This window comes from Prinia subflava, assembly GCF_021018805.1.
Source record: "Prinia subflava isolate CZ2003 ecotype Zambia chromosome W unlocalized genomic scaffold, Cam_Psub_1.2 scaffold_37_NEW, whole genome shotgun sequence".
In the NCBI taxonomy this organism is placed as follows: Eukaryota; Metazoa; Chordata; class Aves; order Passeriformes; family Cisticolidae; genus Prinia; species Prinia subflava.
Genome location: NW_026960612.1, coordinates 2,597,947 through 2,614,133, shown reverse-complemented (window position 1 = coordinate 2,614,133; position 16,187 = coordinate 2,597,947). Strand labels below are relative to the sequence as shown.

The 16,187-nt window shown below is 42.6% G+C and overlaps 1 protein-coding gene across 3 annotated transcripts in view; it reads left to right on the top strand.

The window, feature by feature from the left end:
• Positions 1 to 16,187, top strand: part of LOC134565191 (very long chain fatty acid elongase 6) — a 104,251-nt gene that overhangs the window by 53,701 nt on the left and 34,363 nt on the right. For 2 of the 3 annotated variants that reach the window (XM_063424668.1, XM_063424667.1), the window contains one exon: positions 13,910 to 14,041. The exons of the other annotated variant lie outside the window; for it this stretch is intronic. In XM_063424668.1, coding sequence (XP_063280738.1) covers positions 13,910 to 14,041 — 132 coding nt within the window. The remainder of the gene's footprint in view (positions 1 to 13,909; positions 14,042 to 16,187) is intronic. 3 annotated transcript variants of the gene reach the window in all.

The following is a 16,187-nucleotide window of genomic DNA, read 5'->3' as shown; positions in this document are numbered from 1 at the left end:
ATATCAGCACAGTGTTTAAATACAGAGATAAAAGAACAAGGAAGCACAGTCTGATTTAAGTAATAATGACTGGTACAGTTGCAACTAGTCTAGTTATGTCCATCATCTGGTTTGTAGCCACGCTAATGTCCTGGTTTTATTTAGAGCAAAAGCTACCAGGGGTGGGGTAGGATGGATGGAGTGGCAACTGTAACACAGATCCAGCATTTTCCAGAAATGTGGATAAGAAGCTCAAAGCTGTATTTATGAGAATTCAGTCCCCAAAAAGAACAAACGTCTGCAATACAAGGTTGATATATCTTTGAACAAGTCACCAGGGTCCTATAAGATTGCTAAATGTCTAAGGCGGGGAGTTGTTGATACTTTTTGCTGATAGAGTAGATGGGTAGGGGGACTAAAACATAAACTGTAGGCTGAAATAAAAAAATTTGCAATTAATCACAAACTGACTGTGTTTTTGCTTGACCCAACCTGTTCTACCAAAGGGACTGAAACTGCTGAACCAAAACTTTGAGCATAAATGTTGTTCCTTCTTGGCAAAAGACAGAAGACTCAAATATTTTTCTTCAGAGGTTTCTCTCTGTCACTTGTCCCTCTGTACTTGCTCAGTGATTCAGACTAGCAGGAAGGACCAGAATGAAGGGCTGCACTGGACATGTCCATGTGAGCTGGTGCACCCCTGCACTGTGCTGACCATGTGGACATAGCAGCTTGGAGCCTCAAAGAAGTAAAGCAGAGCTTGTGACCGAGACCATTGCTGCTGGCTGTCAGTGCAGGTACAGGCTGACTGCAACACTGCAGAACCATGGCCAGGATGCAGGCAAATGCAGGGGCACGTCTGTGTTGGTGGTGGTGCAGGTCAAGGTCTCTAAAATGTTTTTGTTCTTAGTGAGCTGGAGTCCCAGTGATCTGAAGAAATTGGATAAAGTAGAAAGCCCCTTGCAATGGGGCAGAAGGGGAATCACTGGCATAGCTCCCTAAAATGTGAATAAACTTCTTTCCCCTTGGTGCTTTCAATTCCAAGACTATCTGCCTTTTGGAAAACAGGCTGGAGTGAAGTGTCAGTCCAGATGCAGAGTAATTGTGGAAGTCTCTAATATGCATTTATAGCACACTTACATTCATAAGTCTCAAAGCAAGCTACAGCAACAGAAGCAAAACCAAAAGCAGTAAATATTAGCAAACTGACGTTTACTCTAGGGTGTCAAAGAAGTGGAAAAGCTAGTTGAATATGCAGCTGTGCAACTTCTCTGGGCACTTAGGTTAGCTGGGTGGCAAATGTGCAGTTGTGTTGATCATTACCAACCTCATAGAGATACCATTTACCTTCCCAAGGAGGGGCTCATAAAAGCAGGCTACTGTTAATGTGTACTTAGTGCCCAGAAACTGGAGTGCCCCACACCTGAAGAGTGTGGTAGATGCTTGGATTGTGCAGGTTTAGCAAGGAAGCATCAGATATTTCCCAGTTGCATGTGTGGGTTTTGTGATGGGGCCACCAGGTGCAGGGGCAGTGAGGGTGACCAGTGCTTGGGTTTTGCTTTTGTTCAGCTGGTGGGCTCTAGTGGAAGAGTTGCAAAGCACTGGATCACCTCACGGCATCCTCTGAGAAAACAATGTCTTTGGGAAGATCACTTTCTTCCCCCTCTCTTGCCTACCAAATCCTGCACACAAGGGCCAAGGGACTCTTGTATTCTGTTTGCAAAGGGAATAGAGCATCCTTGAATGAGATACGGATGCAAATGGGTTCATGTGTCATCTGATCATAACATGAGAGAAACATCGGGAAGATACAGGAGGCAGATTCTCTGCTGACTTTACAATAGCTCCATAAAAGTGGTAAGCATAGGTGATGAGAGTGGAGAGTATTCTACTATAGTAGCTGTGTGATACAGAAATTAATGTAGGACTAGCTTGGCTTTTGACTGGAACAGATCTTTTTTTAACCTCTTCACAGGCCACCCATAAGTTAGTAAACCTGCCATGGAGAGAAATTTGAGCAAAATCCACAAGTTACAGTGGTTTAAAATCCAATGAAGAAGAGAACAGAAAATGGAATAAATTAGGAGATCTAAAACAAAATTTGGTTATGTGACTTTTGAGAACAAACCAAGGTCAAGTAACTTAAGTTCTCTACCTTCACAGGAGGCTGCTTCCTGTTTGAAAATAATCTGAAGCAGGATCACTGACATACTAACAGGCTCTCCTATTCATTTGCAATGATCTGGTTCTGCTTTTTGTCCCTTAGTGACCACAGCCATTAAATTCTAACTGTTAATGTATGTGAATTTAAAAAAAAAATTATTCATATTTATGCCCTTGCTTGCTCTATTTGTCTGCCTGTCCAGAAGAGCTGGATGTCAATCACTAATCATAATGCTCCTTTTCCTTCTCTTGGGCCATGTATGCAGCCACTTCCACCATAGTCCAGATTCATAACCTTTTTTCTGTGGTTTCTTTCCTTTTGGCATCTCCTGTCTTTTAACAGGTCCTCTCTGAGCAAGATTTAGCAGAGACTAGGACAGGCAACTCTCTTTGTATGTATAACACTTTAATGTTATACTTCCTAATCCTTTAGTAACCTGGTCTTAATATGCTGCTATGGAAAGTGAAATACGGCTAAGCAGTTTAGTATCCCATCTAATGAGGTGAGGGGGTGGCCAAGGGCATAATGCAGTCAGTCAAACCCTCATGGCTGGAAGCAAAAAGAGACTCAGACTTTAGTTTGGGAGACCCAGTGGGTCCTGCCACCTGTTAAGAGAGACAGAGGGGCACGTGCCAAGCACGACACTGTAGCCAGAGGTGGAAAGCCAGAACAAGCTGTCACAATGTCGTGGTTGCGGGGGGAAGTCAATTTTTCCAGGGGGATGTGGGCAGGCTAATCAGTAATCAGCTTTTCTGCTGGCACCTGGATTGGTCACTCAGAGGTTTAGACACGCCTCTGAGGACACAAAGAGTTAAAAGCAGGACTCCAGGGGGGTTCGGCCTCTTTTAGATTCTGGTTTAAGCAGAGAGAGGTCTCAGGCTTCCTTCCCCCGCCCAGCCACGAGGCTGAGTGGGGGAGGGGAAACACATGGTCGGGCTCAAGTAAGCCGGAGCCCCGGGGGGGAGAAGAGAGTGGACAGGACTGGAACTGAGCTGCCCCATCCAGGATGGAGGGGTGGAAAACTGTAGAAGTGTTTTCTGTGTGTGCTCACCCTCCCCCCCCTCCCCCCCCCAAACTCCGGGAGAAGGTGCCCAGCTACGTGAGAGTTGCCGAGCCTGAGAGTGCCTGAGCCTGCACCCTGCCGAGAGCTAGAAGCTCTTAACCCTTGTGTGGCAGAAAGAAACTTTTCTTAGACATTGATTCTCATGAATGGTGGTTTCGGAAGAGAGAGGGAAGCGTCCTGGGACCGAGATGATAAAGCACGATTAGAAAGAACCCGATGGGCAAAGAATGAGAGGAGTAGCTTTCTGAGCTAGACTTTTCTTGCATAATGTCAGCTATGGACTGAACTTAAGTCTCTTTTGAACATAAACTGCATTTTCGGTGGATACAGCTGCCCTTGCTTTTGCTACAGTGACTAGCACTTGAAGAATGGAGCAAACAGAGAAGAGAGGGGGAAGGTGAGGTGGTGCCCTCTGCCCTCAGGGGAGACCTGCTCTCGGAACCCCAGCCCCTGGGTAAAAAGGGGGAGAGCTCGGCATGCAAGTATCCTTAAAAGAGCCCTGTATGCAGCTTTAGCCTATAGACAGCAGTGAGAGCGCTAGACATAGGAAAAAGAGAGTGTCACCCTGGCAGACTTCTCTGGGCGGTGCCACGAGTGACATAGAAACACATAAGGGGTGGACCCGTGTTTTCTGAGGAACAGTCTGTAGTGCGAGAGAGACTCCTCTCTCCCTTGCTGAATTGAAGATTAGTTTTTTTGAGTGGTGATTGTTTGATCTAAAACCCAAAGGTTTGGTCTGTGAAGAGTAATGTGTAGGGGGTGGAAACTAGGAGAAGAAATGTTCTGAGAAGTTTTTATTTCTGTCTCTGTGTGTGTTTAAGAGTTTTTCTGTCTCTGTTCTTATGTAATGTAATAAAGTTTTGGTGTTTTTTTGTTTTCAAGATTTAAGCCTGCTCTGCTCTGTTCCTGATCACATCCCACAGTAGTTGTTAGGGAAAAAACATATATTCATGGGTGCATTAACATCTGGCTAGTGCCAACCCATGACACACAACCATACTGCTGACAGAACGGAGATAAGCTACATTAATGTCATGTACTTTGTACTGCTTTGTGCCACTCCTGCTGGTTTATGCCAATTGTTTTGGACTTGTTCAGGAGTACAAGTGGTATTTCTGCAGGAAATGGCCATTAAACAGCCAGGCTGTGATATTTAGTTGAGGAACAGGTGTTGGTGATTGTACAGCTTTTGCTACATTCCTTTGTCCCATTTTTTCCACTACAGGTTTAGGAATGTCATCCTGCTTCTTAAATTTTGTCCACCTCAGATCCTGAAAATGATGACCGTAATTAGAAAATTACCTCCACTAGTTTATTGCTTGCAGTATTTCTCATGGTGTTTAATATACTCCTCAAAGACTTTTAGTTGGATTCAGGCCAGTTTGCCTCTACCTTTGCATATGAAAGGGTCTGCTTTAAAGATACTGCCTTGACTGATTTCAGGTAAAACAATTCTGAATTTAGTGGAGAAGCTATAGGTCACGGTCAATCACATGGGAACTGAGACAGGTTGAAAGTACCTGGAAATTTATTAGCAGATTATTCTGGGTATTGAAGCCTCCACTGGGAATGAAAAGCAAGAAACTCTTAAATAAGTAGTTTAGTTCCCCATTTTTTGTCTGAATTTTGCTAGTTTCCTGTTGGTCAAGAGTTAGGTCTGGGTTCACTGCAGCATGTCCATTAGCATTCTTTGTCACTGGCTCTCACCCATAGACAAAGGTCACACGTCCTTGAAGATTCTATTAGATACATCAAGAAGTCCTTGACATCATGCATCAAAAAGTACTATGGGACCAGTCAGAGCAGGCAGTTGTTCTCAAGGTGACCTGATTTTTCTTCAGTAGGGGATGCTGGAAGATATTCTTTCATTTGCTTCTCCAACAAAATGTCCTTTTTTTGAGTTCCATTTGCTCCCTTCTCTTCCACAGGTTACCTGGACATTCAGAAAGTCAGTTAGCAAGACATTTTATTCCACAGTTCCATTACTGCAATATCACTGGTACCAGTATCCCCTTTTAACCAAATGATATTGCTGGCTTGCTCTCATCCATGTATATGGTTTTAGGTCTTTAGGTGGGGAAGAAAAGGGGAGTTAGTTGATATCTGACATGGTTTAGGAATGATATGTTCCAATTTAGAATTCCCACTAAAACCCGCACTTCTTTCACTCACTCCCCTCCTGGCCACTCTTCTGCTGCAGAGGAGAATTGGAGGCACCGTGAGTTGAGATAAGAACAATTTACTGGAAAGAGCAATGGAATGAGAAAACAAACAGTAGCAGCAACAATACTAATGACAGGGTACAGGAAAGGAAGGATTTACACAGAAAACCCCCAGCAGCAGACAGGACTGGACAGCTCCCCCTGCCATGCCACTTGACCAAAAGGAACCCCTTCTTCCCAGAAGACACTCCCTTACCTCCAGCCTTGGCAGTGACAAAGTGTGGTGGTACAGAATAACCTCTGGGTCCGAGTCATGCCCCCTCCTGGCTACTGCAAAATTAACCCTGTCCTGGCCAGACCCAGGATAGTATTCTAAATTATTATGCTTTTCAGGCATCCCCTTAGTTTGGTTTCCTCCAGGATAATTTAATGTTTTCCAGCACTGAAAAAGTTTTATGGTGATGCTTTCTATAAGGTGTTCAACAATCCCTGGCTGTAAGGGCTTATTTGTGCATTACTTTTTGCTGTCCTGTTTCTAACATTGTGCTCTACTCTGTGGGAAAATTATGCATGTCTACTTTGGCTGAGAACGCTCTCAGGGAAATCAGAACAGTTTTTATTTGTTTGTGTTTTGCAATCCACTGACAGTTGTAGCAACATCATTTTCTGAGGTCATATTGCAGAAGGGAGCAATGTCTGCTGGAATGTCTTTTAGGGCAGATAGAAAAATAACACACTGCTTGCAACCCCTCCATTTTCCATGTTTCATCTTTAATGACTACTTTTATTTTTACTTAAATATTTTTTGAGATCCAACAGACACTTTCCCAAAATATTTACAAACTGCTTTTGCAATGATAGAGGGACCTGAGCTTGCCACTGTGGTGCTGAGGCTTTCCACAGGTGCACAGGCAAAGGCAGCTTCAGTGAAGTATTCTTATTGATCTGTTACTTGAGTTGTGTTTTGTCCTGTTTAATAAACAAATATCTGTCTGCCAAGCAGTTTAAAAAGCAGCACTTCTTTATATAAATAATGTTTTGAGTTTCTTCAGCGATCTTCCTGGATCTGAAGGAATTACGTTGACGTACTCCTTTAAATGTAAAATTATGAAGTGTCATAACCATTGATTAATTTGATCAGATAAAGCAGATCAAAGGAGTAAGGCAGTTTGGAGATCTAGTTATTTTCATGCTATGTCTGTAGGACATACCTCTATTAGCATCTTCATTAACTGCTTTCAGGTGAGAGGTAAGAACAAACAGAATGACTTCAGCTGAGAAGGATGTAGATTAGTAGTCCCCAAGTTCACTTGCAGTTGTGTTTACTAGCTCCAGGTTTTTACTGTGGAGGCCAGAGGTTTACATTTACATTGATGAAATCAAAAGTGAAAGTACTGTAGCTTTTCATCAGAACTGCAGTGCCTATGACTTACATTAGCTTCTCTGCTTTCTGCCATCTCTCCACCAACTGCCTGAAAGTCTCAGCAAAGCCTGAAAAAACCTGTGATGGGTGCAAGGGGAATTGGGACACCCTGATTTGTCACCTGTTATAACCTCAAATCTTAGTCTTAAGAACTATATATGTTGTCAGAGTGATATCAATGGATTTAGCAGAGGCTCCCCAGTCAAGGAGTTTCTCTGACTACACTGAGCTTCTGTAAAGGCTCTTAACAGGGACAGGGGTGGTCATCATTTTTCCTGTGGGGCTACATTCAGTTCTTAGTACTGTCACTGTGAATCTTGGAGGGAGTTGTGCAAAAATGGTTGTTACATATGATCAATGTCAGTAACAGTGGGGTCAGATGCCATCCCTGGGATGTGGCCCATCCTTGGGATGTGTGGTGGCACTGAGGATCGGATGACGCAGGCTTTGACTTAGGCTGAACTGTGTCACTTGGGATGCCAACTGGGTAGGAGGGTATGGTGTGGCTCACTCCAGTCACCCAGCCCACTGGGCTGCAACTTCCACTGCTTTTTTGTCTCTAGCTGCCCACATTTTAAGTGTGTGGCTAATACTCTGTAACACGTATGTTTTACAAACATGAGTGTTACAAATTACTGGCAAACGTTTCAACGAAACAGATGCAACCATCAGGGAGGTGCAGGACATGAGCCACCTTCTCCCATGCCCCCACACTTCCGTGCCCTTGTTTCTCCTCTCTGTAATTTTAGGGCTGTTGGATGCCCTGCCAGTGCAGAAGTAGTTTTCTGCCCCTGGGTCTGACTGAATGCAGTGTGGCCAGAGGCTTAGGTGGGCACAGCCTCTTGCTCCCTTGGGACAGTACTCATACAAATTTGCTGATGGTGAACTGGGGCTATCTCCACTAGACCAGAGCAGGCTGTGACCTGGTGATATACCTCAAAAAAAATAGTTGCTCTGCTCTTCAGAGGTTGCTGCACCTGCAGTTCTCACCTTTGGCACTCTGACCTGGGCAGTGGAGGACCTGGGCTTCAGGCTGCCCCTCAACTCGGCCACTAGCAGTCATAGAGCAAGAGTGCACATGTGAGTCTTCCTCATCTTCCATCCTTTTCAGCAACGTTGTGCTTGGGACAGTTCCCACAGCAGCCTCCTGGCAGCCTCCCGGCCCCATGTTTCTTTCCTTCGTGTGGGTTAAGGGGCCAGGGCAGTGACACAAGTACTGTCTGGCAGTAATGACATGAATTGGGTGATGGGAACAGCACCCCAGAGAGAAGGCACATGTAGGGGAATAATAGTTCCTGGCCCATATGTGTTCCCAGGGCCCTGACTCCTCTTCCCTTGCTCTCAGACAGGAGAGAGGTGCCTGGAAAGTTGCTCCAGCCTTGGGGGAAGCACAGACTTGTGCATCCAACAGTACCTGTCATGAGGAGGCTGAATGGCCTTTTGAGACACAGGCTTTAGAAATCAAAGGATCAGATGATTGGTATGAGATATGTCTGTGTTTACTCTCTGATAGCTTTTTACATCAAAGGCCATAATCAGTGAATCACCTACGTGTGTGACTGTCATCATTGTTGTGCTAAATATAAATGTCAAAGGATATTGAGCTGTAGGAATAAATCAGAATGTTGGCATGTGTGTATCAGACAGGTCTTCCTCTTCTGTGTGCCCTTCTCTCTCTATGATGAAGTCTGCTATGGTCAATGGGAAGCAGCTGCAGGAACTCAAATCTAAACCAGGAGTACAGGTTATATTTTCATACACAAATCTGGCATATCCACACATTGGATCTCTTCTTGCTGGTTCTGTCAAAATTATATCAGTGAAGAGAGAGAAAGGTTTGCTTTGACGGTATTTCTGAGGTAGAAGCACTGAGAGACTGAGAAGCATTTTCACACCTTTTTTTATACAGAATGTGTGATTTTTAAATAAGCAGCAGAGAGAAAGTAACTTCGCCAAGGCTACCAACCCTGCTGGCTGATGTGTGGATGTGGTGTGTAATTCATATGGGTTCAGATTAAAGCACTTGAGCTAGACTCTCAAGTTAGCAGTTTCAATTATAAATACAAGTGATTGTTGTTATTTTCTGTTGAAAGCTGGAAGAAAGCAGTAGGAAAATTTCCTTATATTTCATATAGCCAAACATTCTTTTTTTATTTTCAGTAAATCTATTTTTTTTACATCAATGAAATGGTGATGAAGAAGGCCAAGAGAAAAACGTCAGGAACCTGAAACTGCCTGTTTACTTTCCAGCAACACTGCTCTGGCAGCTGCAGTGGTTTTTTTTTTTTTACTGTTGTGCTCCCTTTACAACAGATGAAGAAGTGGTAGTGAATTTAAAAGTGAACTTTGAATGTGCAAAGCAAATACATATCAATTTAAAAAAGCTTAAAAATCCTATAGAATCTAGAAAGGGGGCTAACACCACTTCACTACTCCCCTACTGAATGCTGTTATGCAGATAATCCTGTATTACATGATAAAAGATAGTTAAACAATCTGTGATAAGGTTGTCTTTTGTGCATTTCTATAACGATTTTCCTTAAGGATTAAGGAAAATCCTGTGGAAATAGTCAATTTGAGAACACACACACACATATATATACCTGTTTCAGTTTACTCATTAACATCAGAGAACTCTACAATAATGACTCAGTCTGCTATTTTCAGGGGGAAAATGGCGCCAGTGCATCTGGGCTCAAAAGCACCTCCTTCAGCAGTACTGCAATATTCAGGGCTATTTCACTTTGCATCAGAGACAGGGGGATGTCTCACGCTGCTGCACATGAGGCTTACCCTCAGGCTTTGGCCCCTAATTTTAGAATACTATAGTAATTCTTATATTTTCAGCATTTTATAAATAAGTGCTTCTGAGGAAGTCATGATTCCTTAATCCTTAGCCATTTGTTTACCTTTGCTTTCCTCTTTGGATTCTTTGCTGCTCCTTCCCAGTGTTGAGTTTTCCTGTCTGAGGCTTGGGTGGCTGATTTCTTGTCACTCTGTGGTGCCTGAGTAGGCTTTCCTGCATGGGACTCCCTGGCTGGAAATGAGAAGCTTTGTTCCTGTCTTCCTTTATCATTCTCAGTTTTTGCCTCCCTCTTCTCATACTTTTCCTCTTTCCTGTCTCTGTTCCTCTGCCATAAGTGTGCCCACGGGGTTCCAGCACAGAAAGGACTTCAAGCCTCCTTGCCTTCCATGATGTCCCAGCTCTATGTCCATCTCATGGCTGCGAGCTCCCATCATTTGCTTCCATGCTTACTATTCATCCTTTCTCTTCTCTTTCTCCCATCATTTCTCCCATCTTCTTCCTCTCCCTTTGCTTCATGAGACAGCCATCTCCCTGCTACTCTCCTGGAAGACGTCTCACATCTTCAGCCCATAGTCCCTCTTGCCTCTCTCTCTTGTAGTAAGCCCAAATATGGCTTTTAATAGGTTCTCCAGAAACCTATAAAGGGGAAAGAGCCGGCAACTTTTGTCATAGGAACATGGAGTTGTATTTGATAGAGATAGTACTTAGTCCCTGAAGTCTGAAAATGTAGGAAGGTGGGAGACAACTGTGAGAAACAGAAATGCCAGAAAAATGTGGAGGATTTGGCAGCCCTATCTTTATGTCTACTGTGTTACCATGCACAACAGAATTGAAGACAAACATATGAATGTGCTAACATTTAAGTTATTGGATGCAAGTCTGTTACTGAATTACTTTGAGGGATTTTATTTTTTTTAGTTTCAAGGTTAATTTTTTTTGTCATCATTCTGCTCTATTTAGTTTCTCTTCATGTAATAGTATTGAAAAGTTACATTGCTCCAGAACAACTCCAAACCTCTGTCTTTCAAAATGCTTGTTCAATATACTCTCCTTTGGCTAAAATCATACCAGACCTAATGGAATTCTGTCAGATCGCCATTGTTTTGTGTCACTAGCCCAGGACATGACTGTAGTACGAACCTTTGGGAAAATCCATCATAAAAACACTGGTAGGAAACTGGTTAATACCAGTCTAATGGAGTTTATCAGATTATCTTAAGAGTACATACCACTGCAACTCCTTTGTAACTCTATCACCTGGCCTGCCCAGTTTTTTTAACCACTGCTAGGCTGAAAAAATGGGGAAAATTCAAAGTTCTTAAGAGTGCAAAAATTAGCAGGCATCAAAACAGTGGATGATTTCAAGATCAGCCTAATCATTATTCAGTATTATGCTTACCTCTGATGAGGGATAATACTACTGTGTCCCTTCTTGTCTGAAACTGCTTACAGCTGTTCTCTGCAGTTCACATCATGTGTGCAGTCAAACCTTGCTATGCCTGCCACTGCTGATACAAAGCTGCATACTCTGGGAGTACCATTTACCATCATTGTAAATAATGCTACACTCATTGCAAAGCTCTAAAGTGACCTAAAATTTATCTGTTCTAATTACTGTAACGTAACTATTGACCTCAATAAATTGATTGAACTCACAAAAGATAGTTTCAGTAATAAGAAGCAAAATGAAATGTTACGTGATGTAAATATATAGATTATCTAGCTCAAGAAGAACTGGAAACAGACAGAACATATACATGAACTGCTAACTCATTCAGACTGCTTTTTTTGTCTTGAACTGGAACTGAAGTTGAACCAATACTTTGAAATCTCGGCTGTATTTGATCTAGAACTGAACTGTTTCTAGCTTGCCTTCCTGCAAAGAATCTCTAGCTACTGCTCTTGAATCCTGATGTCCTCCCGTGCCAGCCTGCGTAGCCTGTGCTGTGTTGGCAGCTGCATGGCAGCACTGTGTTGCAGTCTCTTCCCCTGCATTACTGGGGATGTCATCCTGCACTGCTCTCAGTTGCTTTGGAGATCCATGCATGGATTGGTGCAGGACAGACCTCACCCATGCCCAGGGTAGCAGTGGGCTGCACTTCACACTGCTGCTGAAAAGGCTGCAGAGTGAAGGAGATGGGAATGCAGTCTAGACTCACACTGAGCCTGCTTCTATCTTTTAACCCATAAATCTTGTGTAAACAGTTAGGTGGTTCAGTATGAGCAAGCTTGAGGTGGTTCATCATTACCCAAACTGGTTAACAAATATTTACTGATCTCCACCCAAGTTAAAGTGCAGTCATGCTTTCAAATTGGTGATTCTGTCCCTTCCCTGACCAGTGAAGTAAAAATAAATGCTTTTTTCTGTATTATATGAATAAGGGCCAAGGCTTTTTGATTTTCAAAACCTGGTCATGATAACCATTGTAATGGCAATTAGACCATCTCAATGCACAAGGTGAGAGGGTGCTGGCTCTGTGGTTGTCCTGGTCTTCCTGGGGCTTTTGCTAGCATGGATGCTAAAGCTCACCTGGTGGATTACAGGCACTGGGTCTTCCTTTCTTAGAGCATCTGGTGTGTTTTCATGCAGTTACCTGCGTTTTACAACACAGAGCTATAAATACATCAGTAGAAACAAAGTTTCTCAGTGGGCAGAAAATGGCATGCTGCAGAATGCATACTGATATGCATTTGTCTCTCTGGAGATAGTTTTTACTTAGCTTTCAAACTTATATAAAATTCAATTCATTTATCTTGATTGAAGGTTGCATGTGCTTTCTTTGTATTTCCAGTCTGATGTGCTACAGCTTTTTGTAGTTTTTCTGAACCTTCCAGGAAGACCCTTGGCCATCAAGGGTCTCGTGATCCATTACCAGCAGCCTTGAGGAGACACAGGCAGATGCTGTGCTGTGCCACACTGCTTGGCCCTCAGAACCGTGCTGTGCTGGGCAGTTTCCTTGCCACAGGGTAACCTCAGCTGGCCAGTCACAATGGAAGAGCCCAGAGGTGGCATCTGCTTGGTACCAGTAGTGACACCACGGCACATACTTGTCTTTGTCTTGAGGTAAAGCAACATACTGTCATTTAAACATCCAGTTGAAAATCCTATGAAGTCTGAACACTTCAATATGGGTGAGCCTCTCTCCCAATGGGAAGCCTGGGCGGTGTGCCATGCCCTGATCATAGGCCTGTCTGCCACTGCTGCCCTAGGGATTCCAGTGTCAGAAGGAACTAAAGGTCTTATAGCCTGCTGCTGTCTTTTCTGTCACGTTAATGAAGTAGTTACCTTTCTTGAGAGTATTTGTGGTTCTTTCTTGGCATACAATAGGAACCAGAACCTCCTGGTTCAGAACCATAGTCTACCCTATATTTGTGAATGTAATGATAAATTATGTAGAGAAAATTCTGTTCTTGAATAGATGCCCTTCCAGTTAGACCACCATTAATGGTGTACATCATTAAGCCTTAGTCAGTGTAATATTGTGCTGTGTGGGAAGGAATCCCAGGCTGAGTCTATTTTTGACCTCTAATGGTTGATTTACAATGAGTTATAGTAGCAGAGTTCAAATATTTGGTGATTATTGCTGAGCTGGACTACTATCAGGCAGTTTTAAAAATAAAATTTGCAATTTGGAGAGTATAATTGAAGTTCCTTAAGAGAGCCCTGCTTGACTTTTCAGCAAATGCACTGGATTTCCTGAACCAGCACTCACGGGCAGGACGATGCCACAGGGCAATGCCACAAGGCAATGCCAACCAGCATGGTCTTGCTGCTTAATGGGGCTATTGACCTCTCCTGCTGACTCTGTTTCTTGTGAGGCTCATCTTGGTGTGTTGCAGTGCTCATGATCTTTAAGTGTCTTTTTAAGGTAAACAGTGGGAAACTAAATTGCCACATAGGGAGGATCCTGCAGGAAAAAAAATTTGATGAAAAAGATAAATGAGGCACAAAATGTGATCAGCTGGTTCAAGTACCAGCCATATTTTGCTTGGAGAAGTATTTCTGGGCTCTGCAATATCTATTCTATTCCTCACAGAAGTTCAGTCTTCTGAAACTGGCAAAGAATGGGAGCCAAATTTGTCCTTTTCCAGAACTTCCCCGGGCTCAGTTTTGCCTGCACTCAGCCGTGAGCATGTGCAGGCATGTAGTTTCATACAGAAATGATACACTCAGCTGGGATGCAGGAACATCTCCAAAAGTTTCCTTTCAAGGAAGCGCACAAGCCCTTAGCAGTGATGTCCATATGTGACTCTGCTCTGTATCTAATACTAATTAAACATTTGACAGGTGTTTTTTGGTTTTGTTTTGCAGGAAAAAATCATTCCTGTTTTCAGCTCTGTATGCTGCCTTTATATTTGGTGGTCGGCACCTAATGAACAAACGAGCAAAATTTGAACTGAGGAAGCCGCTAGTGCTCTGGTCTTTGAGCCTCGCCGTCTTCAGGTAGGCACTTCTTCACACCACCTGCCTTTGACATCAGGCCCTTGAGAGGTTTGGGGTTCTTCACATACAGCAGCACTGCTAGTGCAGCAACAGGCTCACACAGAAGTGGCATTTCTTTGCTTCTGCTATTCAGGGTTGTGTCCTGATCCACTCCTTAACATTGAAATGATCCCTTTTGACTTACCAAATCACAGAGCATTTGAAGAGGGGAGAAATCAATAAATCTCTTAAAGAACAAAGGTGAAAATAAAGGAGGACATGAGAAAAAGCACTTCTCATTGCAATACATTTACCATGCAAGCTACAAATGGAAATAAACACATGAAGATGCTAGTCTTGTTCTCACGTACTAGTAGTATTATGTTTATGTGGTGTGTATATATGGAATATTTAGTCAGGATTCTGATCTCTATTATAGTGCGGTAAAACAAAAGTCACTGCTTTGATGGCAGGTAAATTAGACCACTGTAATTGATATCAGGAGCTGACTTCTGAGTATTCCATCACAAATTGGTTGTGACTGTAGCAAAAAGGTGGCTCCACAGGGAAAGGCTGTTTTTTAGTGATGCACATCTCTTGGCCATGTGTTGACTCCATATTTAGTATGGGGAATGTCATGTTCAGATTGTTGGTAGTTGTTGAAGTCAGAAGTAAAATTGACCAACCTGAACTCCACTTTATATGCTTAATATGCTAATTTTTAATGAGGCTGAAGATAAATGAATGAATAAAAAATGCTTATAAAAAAATAGCCCTTATAAACACGACTTCTGAAACAAATTACTAGTAATAGTACACAGATGACCTGAGGACTATCCTTCATATCAGGGACTATTGGGACTGTAAGTTAAAACTCACCGAACAACGTGTAGACCATCAACAAACTGTTATCAAACACTGCTACTTGTATCTTTCTTATATCAATATAATAATTACTGATTATATTACTTCACAACTACATAAAACACATCTGCTTACTGAGCAGTGTGAATAGTGCAATACTTTTCACAGAATGGGAATAGTTTTTGCTGAGAGACTCTACAGAATGAAATAAAGCAGGAATAGAGAAGTTTGGCTTATTTCATGGCTTTTCCTTTTGTTCTCCAAATTTGTATCACCTTGAAATGTTCCAAAACTCTGGCAGGGGAAAATAAATTGTATTTCTAATAGCTAGGACATGCTAACAAAAGAACTTTATTTTGGCTTGGTTTTAATCATCAATACATCAAAGAATATCTCAAAGTGGACAAAACTTTTAGTGGTCTGGATCACTTTGAGAGCAAGTTCTAACACTGGAAATTCGTAATTTTCATTTGCTTGCACTTGGTGCTGTATTTCTGGCTGTGTGTCTAACATAATTTTGCTTTAAGGTCCTGTAAGCAATTGTCATTGTTTGTTCCAGAAATGGCTGAATCTCAGCAGCTGTTGAATTGATTCCTAGATGGCATTTTGGTTTTGGATCAGTTTGTAAAGTTGTTTGTAGCCAGCAGGATTCCAATTCTGATTGTGATTTCTTATTGAATGTTCCTAGGACACTAGGAACCATCTGGCTTACACAAAGCATTTGTAGTTTAATTTCCAATCTGAGGTGGGGAAGCATGATTTTGGATCTCTACATGAGATGTCTAGGTCAAATTTAAAAATCAAATTGAGATGTGGCTGACATTCACAGTGTGGGGTTTTAAAGCAACTTCACTAGCTAATCTCCTCTCAAACTCACAAGTGATCAATGCACTGATCAATGAATAGCATGAATTTACACTACACTGCCTAGATGGACTTGGAAATCAACAGATTCATTACTTGCTGATTGGAGTTTCCCATCATAATCATATGAAATAGCTAACTCATGGCCAGCATGAGCTGCTGAGTGATGTTGGGTGATATAAAAACATGGATTTGATGTTTTGAAGCTACAAGCTGCCAGGATAAACCTGCCTCAGAGACCATCTCAGGCCAGGCACTCGAAGAGAGCTCTGCTTGTGCAGATGAGTTGCATTGGCCAGAAGGGTATAGTTAAGAGAGGGATTCACAACTCCTTCATCTGTTTGCTCCATCAACTCAAATAGCACCATTCAGGGACAAGGGTTCCCCAAGCACTGCAGAACTCTCCCTCTGTATGTTAGGGAAAGAGACAGCAGAGTGG